Raw genomic sequence first — 11,791 nt, 5'->3', positions numbered from 1 at the left:
GTTCTGCACGTTTAAGTAAGGAAAGTGCAGGCATGGATAGCTGAGATTAACAATGGTCACAACCTTAAAAGTTGTCTGCTCTATTTCTGGGTAGATTGAATTATCTCAGGATTAACTAAAATAACTTAAAGCACGACTGTTAACATTGAACTAAAAACAAAACAGGTTAAATGAATTAAAAGATAAGCAAAAGGACTAATTAACAAACAAAATAATATTCAGTGAAGGGAAAATCTAATTTCTTCTTTTATAACGGGTCTTTACGAGGTCACCCAAGTTTTTTTAGTTTTTTTCATTTTAACTTATTCATTACTTTCTACTTAGTGTGAATAATTCACGCAACTCTTCTGAAGGAATATAGTTAGCACCCATTATGAGTGATCTGAATGGTAAAACAACTCCTTATTGATTGTATGACATGAATATGGGTCGCCAACAGAGGGCGCTCAACCCTTGTTTCTCTAAGTTTAGGCTTAATGCTCATGAAGTTAAATAGCATTCTCTGTTCAAGATGTTCAGAAAGGGCGGATAGGACAGAAAAAGGAAGGGTAAAAACAAAAAGTCAAAATAGAAACTTAAGCTTTTATAATCTCTTTTTTGTTTTATAAGATTTCTGCTGGACGACTATTTGAAGTTACTTATGGCTCTTATATCTATATTTCAAAATCACTTCATTGTAAGGTCAACAGCTGTTGTATAGGGTTAACACTGGTGACCTCGCTGGACTGACTGATGCCAAAGTCTTCTGATGAGTTGTTGGTCTGACTGTTTATGTCTGACTGTTTGTTGTGTGACTGTTTGTTATGTGACTGTTTGTTGTGTGACTGTTTGTTGTGTGACTGTTTGTTGTGTGACTGTTTATTGTGTGACTGTTTGTGTGTGACTGTTTGTTTGACTGTTTTGTGTGACTGTTTGTGTGTGACTGTTTATTGTGTGACTGTTTATTGTGTGACTGTTTGTGTGTGACTGTTTAGTGTGTGACTGTTTGTTGTGTGACTGTTTGTTATGTGACTGTTTGTTGTGTGACTGTTTAGTGTGTGACTGTTTGTTGTGTGACTGTTTGTTATGTGACTGTTTGTTGTGTGACTGTTTGTTATGTGACTGTTTGTTGTGTGACTGTTTATTGTGTGACTGTTTGTTGTGTGACTGTTTGTTGTGTGACTGTTTATTGTGTGACTGTTTAGTGTGTGACTGTTTGTTGTGTGACTGTTTGTTATGTGACTGTTTGTTGTGTGACTGTTTATTGTGTGACTGTTTAGTGTGTGACTGTTAGTGTGTGACTGTTTATTTGTGTGACTGTTTAGTTGTGTGACTGTTTGTTGTGTGACTGTTTTTGTTAGTGTGTGACTGTTTAGTGTGTGACTGTTTGTGTGTGACTGTTTGTTGTGTTGTGTTTTGTTGTGTGACTGGTGTTTATTGTGTGACTGTGTGTGACTGTTTAGTGTGTGACTGTTAGTGTGTGACTGTTAGTGTGTGACTGTTAGTGTTATTGTGTGACTGTTTAGTGTGTGACTGGTTAGTGTGTGACTGGTTAGTGTGTGACTGGTTGAACTCCCCACTGACGTCAGGACAGCAGAGTCTCTGTCCATCTTTAGGCGCAGGCTGAAAACTCACCTCTTCAGTCAGTACTACCTGAGCCTTCCTCTGAGCACTTATTATATTCGTATTAGTCTGTTGCAATTATTGTTTTCGTAGTAATTTGCCTCTGCACTATACTTTTGCTCTGGTTTCTGCTTTAAGATGCTTGTTTAAGAAAGGAGATGCACTGATGACTTCTGGTGACTAGTAGTTCTCTTGAATACCTATGTTGAATACACTTCCTGTAAGTCGCTTTGGATAAAAGCGTCTGCTACATGACTGTAATGTAATGTAATGTAATGTAATGTAATAAAGAAGTACTACCTGATAAAGAAGTACTACTGATAAAGAAGTACTACTGATAAAGAAGTACTACTGATAAAGAAGTACTACTGATAAAGAAGTACTACCTGATAAAGAAGTACTACTGATAAAGAAGTACTACCTGATAAAGAAGTACTACTGATAAAGAAGTACTACTGATAAAGAAGTACTACCTGATAAAGAAGTACTACCTGATAAAGTACTACCTGAAGTACTACTGATAAACTGATAAAAGTACTACCTGATAAAGAAGTACTACTGATAAAGAATACTGATAAAGAAGTACTACTGATAAAGAAGTACTACCTGAAGTACTACTGATAAAAAGTACTACCTGATAAAGAAGTACTACTGATAAAGAAGTACTACTGATAAAGAAGTACTACCTGATAAAGAAGTACTACCTGATAAAGAAGTACTACTGATAAAGAAGTACTACCTGATAAAGAAGTACTACCTGATAAAGAAGTACTACTGATAAAGAAGTTATTTTAGAGCCGGATATGTAGTTCTTTTGGAGCCGGATATGTAGTTCTTTTGGAGCCGGATATGTAGTTCTTTTGGAGCCGGATATGTAGTTCTTTTGGAGCCGGATATGTAGTTCTTTTGGAGCCGGATATGTAGTTCTTTTGGAGCCGGATATGTAGTTCTTTTGGAGCCGGATATGTAGTTCTCTGGCTCCTGCTTGTTGTGGCGGTAAACGTGTTCCTGCTGCTCGAGGCAGAAGCCGTTAAACCGGATTGAAGCGGCCGGTTCCGGTCGATGAGCATCAGACCGGGACAGCGGGAACCCGGAACCTGTAGTCCGCCTGTTGGCATGCCAACGGCCGCTAGCTAGCCGGCTGGTTAGCTTTAGCATGCTAGCTGGAGGAGAGACTGATCAGAACACGGTGAGGAGCTAACACAAGCTAGCTGCTAGCTAACACAAGCTAGCTGCTAGCTAACACAAGCTAGCTGCTAGCTAACACAAGCTAGCTGCTAGCTAACACAAGCTAGCTGCTAGCTAACACAACCTAGCTTAGAGAGGAGACTGTGTTAAATATTTTATTACTTTTAAATGTAAACTGTAGTTCATGACTGTAGTTCATGACATGACTGTAGTCCATGACTGTAGTCCATGACTGTAGTTCATGACTGTAGTTCATGACATGACTAGTCCATGACTGTAGTCCATGACTGTAGTTCATGACTGTAGTTCATGACTGTAGTTCATGACTGTAGTTCATGACTGTAGTCCATGACTGTAGTTCATGACTGTAGTTCATGACATGACTGTAGTTCATGACTGTAGACTGTAGTTCATGACATGACTGTAGTTCATGACTGTAGACTGTAGTTCATGACTGTAGTTCATGACTGTAGTCCATGACTGTAGTTCATGACTGTAGTTCATGACTGTAGTTCATGACATGACTGTAGTTCATGACTGTAGACTGTAGTTCATGACATGACTGTAGTTCATGACTGTAGACTGTAGTTCATGACTGTAGTTCTGACTGTAGTTCATGACATGACTGTAGTTCATGACTGTAGACTGTAGTTCATGACTGTAGACTGTAGTTCATGACATGACTGTAGTTCATGACTGTAGACTGTAGTTCATGACTGTAGTCCATGACTGTAGACTGTAGTTCATGACTGTAGACTGTAGTTCATGACATGACTGTAGTTCATGACTGTAGACTGTAGTTCATGACTGTAGTCCATGACTGTAGACTGTAGTTCATGACTGTAGTCCATGACATGACTGTAGTCTATGACTGTAGTTCATGACTGTAGTTCATGACATGACTGTAGTCCATGACTGTAGACTGTAGTTCATGACTGTAGACTGTAGTTCATGACATGACTGTAGTCCATGACTGTAGACTGTAGTTCATGACTGTAGACTGTAGTTCATGACTGTAGTTCATGACTGTAGACTGTAGTTCATGACATGACTGTAGTTCATGACTGTAGACTGTAGTTCATGACTGTAGTCCATGACTGTAGACTGTAGTTCATGACTGTAGTTCATGACTGTAGACTGTAGTCCATGACTGTAGTCCATGACTGTAGTTCATGACTGTAGACTGTAGTCCATGACTGTAGTCCATGACTGTAGTTCATGACTGTAGACTGTAGTCCATGACTGTAGTTCATGACTGTAGTCCATGACTGTAGACTGTAGTTCATGACTGTAGTCCATGACTGTAGTTCATGACTGTAGACTGTAGTCCATGACTGTAGACTGTAGTCCATGACTGTAGTTCATGACTGTAGACTGTAGTCCATGACTGTAGTTCATGACTGTAGACCATGACTGTAGTCCATGACTGTAGTTCATGACTGTAGACCATGACTGTAGTCCATGACTGTAGACTGTAGTCCATGACTGTAGTCCATGACTGTAGTTCATGACTGTAGACTGTAGTTCATGACTGTAGTTCATGACTGTAGACTGTAGTCCATGACTGTAGTTCATGACTGTAGTTCATGACTGTAGTTCATGACTGTAGACTGTAGTTCATGACTGTAGTTCATGACTGTATGACTGTAGTCCATGACTAGTTCATGACTGTAGTCCATGACTGTAGTTCATGACTGTAGACTGTAGTCCATGACTGTAGTTCATGACTGTAGACTGTAGTCCATGACTGTAGACTGTAGTCCATGACTGTAGTTCATGACTGTAGTCCATGACTGTAGTTCATGACTGTAGTTCATGACTGTAGTTCATGACTGTAGTTCATGACTGTAGACTGTAGTCATGACTGTAGTCCATGACTGTAGTTCATGACTGTAGACTGTAGTCCATGACTGTAGTTCATGACTGTAGACCATGACTGTAGTCCATGACTGTAGTTCATGACTGTAGACTGTAGTCCATGACTGTAGTCCATGACTGTAGTCCATGACTGTAGACTGTAGTCCATGACTGTAGTCCATGACTGTAGTTCATGACTGTAGACTGTAGTTCATGACTGTAGTTCATGACTGTGGACTGTAGTTTATGACTGTAGTCCATGACTGTAGTTCATGACTGTAGTCCATGACTGTAGACTGTAGTCCATGACTGTAGTTCATGACTGTAGTCCATGACTGTAGTCCATGACTGTAGTTCATGACTGTAGTCCATGACTGTAGTTCATGACTGTAGTCCATGACTGTAGACTGTAGTCCATGACTGTAGTCCATGACTGTAGACTGTAGTCCATGACTGTAGTCCATGACTGTAGTTCATGACTGTAGACTGTAGTTCATGACTGTAGTCCATGACTGTAGTTCATGACTGTAGACTGTAGTCCATGACTGTAGTCCATGACTGTAGACTGTAGTCCATGACTGTAGTCCATGACTGTAGACTGTAGTTCATGACTGTAGTTCATGACTGTAGACTGTAGTTCATGACTGTAGTTCATGACTGTAGTCCATGACTGTAGTCCATGACTGTAGACTGTAGTCCATGACTGTAGTCCATGACTGTAGACTGTAGTCCATGACTGTAGTTCATGACTGTAGACTGTAGTCCATGACTGTAGTTCATGACTGTATACTGTAGTCCATGACTGTAGTCCATGACTGTAGACTGTAATCCATGACTGTAGTTCATGACTGTAGACTGTAGTCCATGACTGTAGTTCATGACTGTAGACTAGGGCTGCACGATTATTGCCAAAATGATTATCACGATTATTTGGATCAATATTGATATCACGATTATTTACCACGATTATTCATTGATTTTAGTGATACATTTTTTTATTGAACATTCACGGAAACTTGAATACATAACATAAACTTGAATACATAAACTTGAATACATAACATAAACATAACACCAACTTAAAACAACAGGGCAAAGATTCTACAATGTTTAAATTGTAAACGATTTATGTTGAATTTGTAAAATAGGTTATTATTCACGTGACCTCCTAGAAGCGAAAAAAAATAAAATCTAAACAATTAAATGCAGGACTATGCAGAAAGGGCACTGCCTTAGAGTTTACAGGTTTTTGGCAAGAAACACCAGCCTGTCAACATTTTCTGGCTTGAGGGATGAGCGAAGGCAGGTCACCACATTTCCCCCAGTGCTAAAAACCCTCTCTGAAGGGGAACTTGTAGCCGGGATGCACAAGTGCTTCGCGCCGCCGCCGATGTACTCACGCAGTCGCAGACCGCAGGTGTACAGGGAGCGCTTGGTTTGCAGCGGAGGTAGAGCGTATACTGCATGGGCGGGGCTCGTTTCTTTTTTCGTTTTCCTTTTTTTGTGGAAGCATTATTTAAAAAAAATATCGCGAGAACACAACATGTCACCGTGGGAAGCCAATATCGTCATCGCGATAAAAATTCGATATATTGTGCAGCCCTACTGTAGACTGTAGTCCATGACTGTAGTCCATGACTGTAGTCCATGACTGTAGTCCATGAATGTAGTCCATGACTGTAGTCCATGAATGTAGTTCTCCTGGAGAGACATCACAGAGCAGAATGATCACCAGTCACATGACTGAGTGACGTTTGAGCTTTGAACAGTGATGTCATGTGATCGGGCAGTACTTATACTGCAGTATAAGTACTTTTACTGCAGTATAGGATCTGATGTCTTACATGATGACGATAGTGACGATGACCTCATAGTTTCACAGGTCAGAGGTCATGGTTCTCCACAATGAACGCCGTCCGCAAACGCCTCAAAATCAGCCCGTCCAAACCCGCCGGCGCCCGGAGCCTCAGACCGCCGCGCTCCGGTCCTCAGCGCAGCTCCCATGATGCTTTGCTGCCTCCTCCAGCTCCTGCAGGGGGCGGAGCTCAGGAGGAGGAGGAGGAGGAGTACCTGCTGGTGGAGGAAGACACGACTGACTCCAGCCTCATCATCACCATGGGTAACACACACACACACACACACACACACACACACACACACACACACACACACACACACACACACACACACACACCTTGGTGTCGTCTGTAACCTGCAGATCAAACGTTTACTTTGGATCCTCCAGCGTTTAATAATTCTACTGACGACATGCGGAGGAATCGGCTGTTATTAGTGAGCGGTGGTCCAGCAGCGTTATCAAACCTACGGAGCGGACGTCTGAGGTCACGGTTTGATGGACACAAACGGAGGACTTTCCTCTTCTTCTCAAAGCTTATTTTGTTCTGCACGACCATTGTGAAGTTCACACAGAAACTGTAGAGGAACAAAAGCATAGATGTTCTCCAGAGGGACAGACTTCAGACACCAGCAGAGGAACCCAAAACCGAACTTATTGATCCATAATCTAATGAAGCTTCTATTTGTGAGAGAGAGAGAGAGAGAGAGTTATTAGGATTAAAAAATAAACCTGGTTTGAGTTTAAAGAGGAGACCTTTAGTATGAAGCCCGACCTCGTTCTACTTCCTGTTTACACGGAACCATCAGACCCAGTGGACCGGAACAGTCATGATACTGGTTTTAAGGCAGGTTAGTGTGGACGGAGCCTCGGTGAAACATGAGACTGATGTCTGTCTCTCCGTCTGTGTAATTGTCTGTCTGTCTGTCTCTCCGTCTGTCTGTGTACCTGTTTGTCTGTCTTCCTGTCTGTCAGAGGACAGGCAGGTGGAGGTGAAGGCCGCGAGGAGGAGAGCGGTGAGGAAGAGGAAGAGGAAGCTGACAGTGGAGGAAGAGGAGAGGGGCGGGGCCTCAGAGAGTGAGCAGGAGGAGGGGGCGGGGTCACAGGTGGAGATTGACAGGCAGCTGGACCAATCACTGGAGACAAAGTCCAAACAGCACAACCTGACCACGGTGAACGTCAGAAACATCATCCACGTGAGTTCATCCAATCAGAACGCAGCTGATCCTTAAAGAAACACCTTTATTTATTTTATATATATATATATATATATATATATATCAGTCACTGTTTGAGCTGTGTGATGCATTCATTTGACCTTTCACCTACAGGAAGTGATCACCAACGAACATGTAGTGGCCATGATGAAAGCTGCCATTAACGACACCGAGGCCGTCCCCGCCTTTGTGAGTCCCTCCGTCTGTCGTCCAATCAGAGCGCACGGTGTGACATCATCAGGACCTCATGTTTGTGTTTGTGTTTCTTCAGGAGCCCAAAATGACTCGATCCAAGTTTAAAGAGGTCGTGGAGAAAGGAGTGGTGAGACACGTCTGTCTGTCTGTCTGTCTAACTGTCTAACTGTCTCTTTAACTGTCTGTCTGTCTAACTGTCTGTCTGTCTCTTTAACTGTCTGTCTGTCTAACTGTCTGTCTGTCTGTCTCTTTAACTGTCTGTCTGTCTAACGGTCTGTCTGTGTCTTTAACTCTCTGTCTGTGTCTTTAACTGTCTGTCTCTCTAACCGTCAGTCTGTGTCTTTAACTGTCTGTCTGTGTCTTTAACTCTCTTTCTGTGTCTTTAACTCTCTTTCTGTGTCTTTAACTGTCTTTCTCTCTAACCGTCTGTCTGTCTCTCTGCCTGTCTGTACCTCAGGTGATTCCAGCCTGGAACATTTCTCCCATCAAGAAGACGAGTGACGTCAACAAGGTGAAGGTCCTTAATCTTAATTTAACCAAAGTGTAGTCTGTCTGTGTCTCTGTCTGTCCTTCTGTCTGTGTCTCTGTCTGTGTCTCTGTCTGTCCTTCTGTCTGTCCTTCTGTCTGTGTCCCTGTCTGTCCTTCTGTCTGTGTCTCTGTCTGTCCTTCTGTCTGTGTCTCTGTCTGTCTGTGTTTCTGTCTGTGTCTCTGTCTGTCCTTCTGTCTGTGTCTCTGTCTGTCTGTGTCTCTGTCTGTCCTTCTGTCTGTGTCTCTGTCTGTCTGTGTCTCTGTCTGTCCTTCTGTCTGTGTCTCTGTCTGTCTTTCTGTCTGTCTTTAACTGTCTGTCTGTGTCTGTCTGTCTGTGTCTTTAACTGTCTGTCTGTGTCTTTAGCTGTCTCTCACTGTCTGTCTGTCCTTCTGTCTGTCTGTCCTTCTGTCTGTGTCTTTAACTGTCTGTCTGTCCTCAGGCTCCTCAGTTTGTGGACATCCCTCTGGCTGAGGAGGACTCCTCTGATGAGGAGTACCATCCTGATGAGGAGGACGAGGATGAGACGGCTGAAGATGTGAGGCCCTGCTCTGATTGACTCCAGGTTCCTACTGAGGTATTGATTATTGATTGATGGATGTTTGTAGACGTTCCAGGAGAGCGACATGGAGAGCTCGGCGTCGTCTCCCAGAGGAGGTCGGCTGAACAGAGCAGAGGAGGACAGCTGCAGCCCCTGGCAGGTAATTCTACTTCCTGTGTGCTCATGGCAGCGAGGGTTCCTGTGATGTCATCATATAAAATGTGTGTTCTTATAAGAACATGACGGCCGTACTACTGGTTTCTGCTTCACCTTGCTGGTAAACATTAAACCCCGCCTCCTCTCTGTCCTGATTGGTTGAACCATAAAGCCATAAAGAGTGTCCTCCACCCCTCTTCAGACTTCCCGGAGCCGCTCCAGGCGTTTCAGAGCGGCGTCTGTCTCAATGGGACCGCCCCCTCCTCCCAAAGCCCCGCCTCCTAAAGCAGTTCCTGACTGCACCTTCCTGGAGAAACTTCATGCTGTGGAGGAGGAGCTGGCTGTGTGTATAGAACCCTACCAGGTACCACACCAACAGAACACTGTATAGGGCTTCATGACGGGTCTGTAGAACTTTGGGACCAGTCTGGAGAACTTTGGGACCAGTCTGGAGAACCTTAGGACCAGTCTGTAGAACTTAGGGACCAGTCTGTAGAACCTTAGGACCAGTCTGTAGAACTTAGGGACCGGTCTGTAGAACCTTAGGACCAGTCTGTAGAACTTAGGGACCAGTCTGTAGAGCTTCGGGACCGGTCGGTAGAACATTAGGACCAGTCTGTAGAACTTTGGGACCAGTCTGTAGAACATTGGGACTGGTCGGTAGAACTTCAGGACCAGTCTGTAGAACCTTAGGACCAGTCTGTAGAACCTTAGGACCGGTCTGTAGAACTTTGGGACTGGTCGGTAGAACCTTAGCACCAGTCTGTAGAACCTTAGGACCAGTCTGTAGAACCTTAGCACCAGTCTGTAGAACCTTAGGACCAGTCTGTAGAACCTTAGGACCAGTCTGTAGAACTTTGGGACTGGTCGGTAGAACTTCGGGACCGGTCGGTAGAACTTTAGGACCAGTCTGTAGGAAAGTGGGTGGAGCTTAAGCAGCAGACTAGCGTTGGTTAATGAGCAGAACATCAGAACTCAAAGTCTAATGAACTCTTAAAGTAAAAACCAGCCGTTGATATTGATGTTATCGATTATTGATCTCTTGTGTCCGTCAGCCGTTGTCTCAGTCGGAGGAGGAGGCGGGTCTGATGGCGTACCGGACCCGGTCCAAGCGTCCCCTACGTGACGTCCCACTGGGCCGGCTGGAGGCGGAGCTCCGAGCTCCAGACATCACACCTGACATGTACGAGTCCAGTTCTGCCCACGAGGACAGGGACTGGACTGATTGGCTGAGAGGCCTGATGACCTCAGACATGGAGAACGAAGGTGTGTGTGTGTGTGTGTGTGTGTGTGTGTGTGTGTGTGTGTGTGTGTGTGTGTGTGTGTGTGTGTGTGTGTGTGTGTGTGTGTGTGTGTGTGTGTGTGTGTGTGTGTGTGTGTGTGTGTGTGTGTGTGTGTGTGTGTGTCACTCTGTGTGTCACTCTTTCTCTCTGTGTCACTCTAGAGGAGTGTGATGATGAAGATGATCCAGAGTACAACTTCCTGGCCGAAACCGATGAACCCGATGTGGAGGATTACCGTGACGACAAGGCCGTCCGCATCACCAGTGAGTGCACACACACACGCTAAAATAATGATCACTATTTATTTGATGATGTTTAGTGCAGGAACAATCAATAAAATCGATCGGTCTACTGACGGTCTGTTGTGGTGTTTGTCTCTACTGACGGTCTGTTGTGGTGTTTGTCTCTACTGACGGTCTGTTGTGGTGTTTGTCTCTACTGACGGTCTGTTGTGGTGTTTGTCTCTACTGACGGTCTGTTGTCTGTTGTGGTGTTTGTCTCTACGGTCTGTTGTGGTGTTTGTCTCTACTGACGGTCTGTTGTGGTGTTTGTCTCTACTGACGGTCTGTTGTGGTGTTTGTCTCTACTGACGGTCTGTTGTGGTGTTTGTCTCTACTGACGGTCTGTTGTGGTGTTTGTCTCTACTGACGGTCTGTTGTGGTGTTTGTCTCTACTGACGGTCTGTTGTGGTGTTTGTCTCTACTGACGGTCTGTTGTGGTGTTTCTCTACTGACGGTCTGTTGTGTGTGTTTGTCTGTTGTGGTGTTTGTCTCTACTGACGGTCTGTTGTGGTGTTTGTCTCTACTGACGGTCTGTTGTGGTGTTTGTCTCTACTGACGGTCTGTTGTGGTGTTTGTCTCTACTGACGGTCTGTTGTGGTTTTTGTCCTGCAGAGAAGGAGGTGAACGAGCTGATGGAGGAGCTCTTTGAAACGGTGAGTCTCTTCACTCTTAGCTTAGCTTAGCATAAAGACTGGAAACAGCTGTGAACAGATAGCATGGCTCTGTCCGAAGGTAACAAAATCTACATGCCAGCATCTCTAAAGCTCACTGATGAACAGAACTAAAGGACCAGTCAGTAGAACTAAAGCACCAGTCAGTAGAACAACACATCTCTCTGTACTGGTTATGAGAGTTCCTCACAAACAGAACCAGAACCTCTCTAGTGCTGAACACCAACGACTGCTCCCAATAGAACTCATCCTGAAACATTACAACTGTCATGAGGCGTTCAGGGTCCAGGACACGAGAGCTCTACAGCTGCTGTCTGGCTGTTTAGGCTAAACCAATCAGCTGCCAGATTGAAACCATGTGACTGTGACATCACAAACTAAAGGCTTCCACCAATCAGAGTTTCAGGACTCACCTTCAG

General features: G+C 44.1%; 1 protein-coding gene across 1 annotated transcript in view; it reads left to right on the top strand.

The window, feature by feature from the left end:
* The first annotated feature begins 2,602 nt into the window (after positions 1-2,602).
* The window catches only part of LOC129096858 (GON-4-like protein), an 11,400-nt gene continuing 2,211 nt past the window's right edge, over positions 2,603-11,791 (top strand). Inside the window, exons 1-12 of the mRNA XM_054605539.1 lie at positions 2,603-2,791; positions 6,522-6,766; positions 7,478-7,698; positions 7,834-7,908; positions 7,991-8,041; positions 8,372-8,425; positions 8,883-8,978; positions 9,049-9,141; positions 9,340-9,501; positions 10,193-10,403; positions 10,582-10,683; positions 11,314-11,354. Coding sequence (XP_054461514.1) covers positions 6,553-6,766; positions 7,478-7,698; positions 7,834-7,908; positions 7,991-8,041; positions 8,372-8,425; positions 8,883-8,978; positions 9,049-9,141; positions 9,340-9,501; positions 10,193-10,403; positions 10,582-10,683; positions 11,314-11,354 — 1,320 coding nt within the window. The 5' untranslated portion in view covers positions 2,603-2,791; positions 6,522-6,552. The remainder of the gene's footprint in view (positions 2,792-6,521; positions 6,767-7,477; positions 7,699-7,833; positions 7,909-7,990; positions 8,042-8,371; positions 8,426-8,882; positions 8,979-9,048; positions 9,142-9,339; positions 9,502-10,192; positions 10,404-10,581; positions 10,684-11,313; positions 11,355-11,791) is intronic.

Source organism: Anoplopoma fimbria, chromosome 10, assembly GCF_027596085.1.
Source record: "Anoplopoma fimbria isolate UVic2021 breed Golden Eagle Sablefish chromosome 10, Afim_UVic_2022, whole genome shotgun sequence".
Taxonomy (NCBI): Eukaryota; Metazoa; Chordata; class Actinopteri; order Perciformes; family Anoplopomatidae; genus Anoplopoma; species Anoplopoma fimbria.
This window is presented reverse-complemented; position numbering and strand designations above follow the sequence as displayed.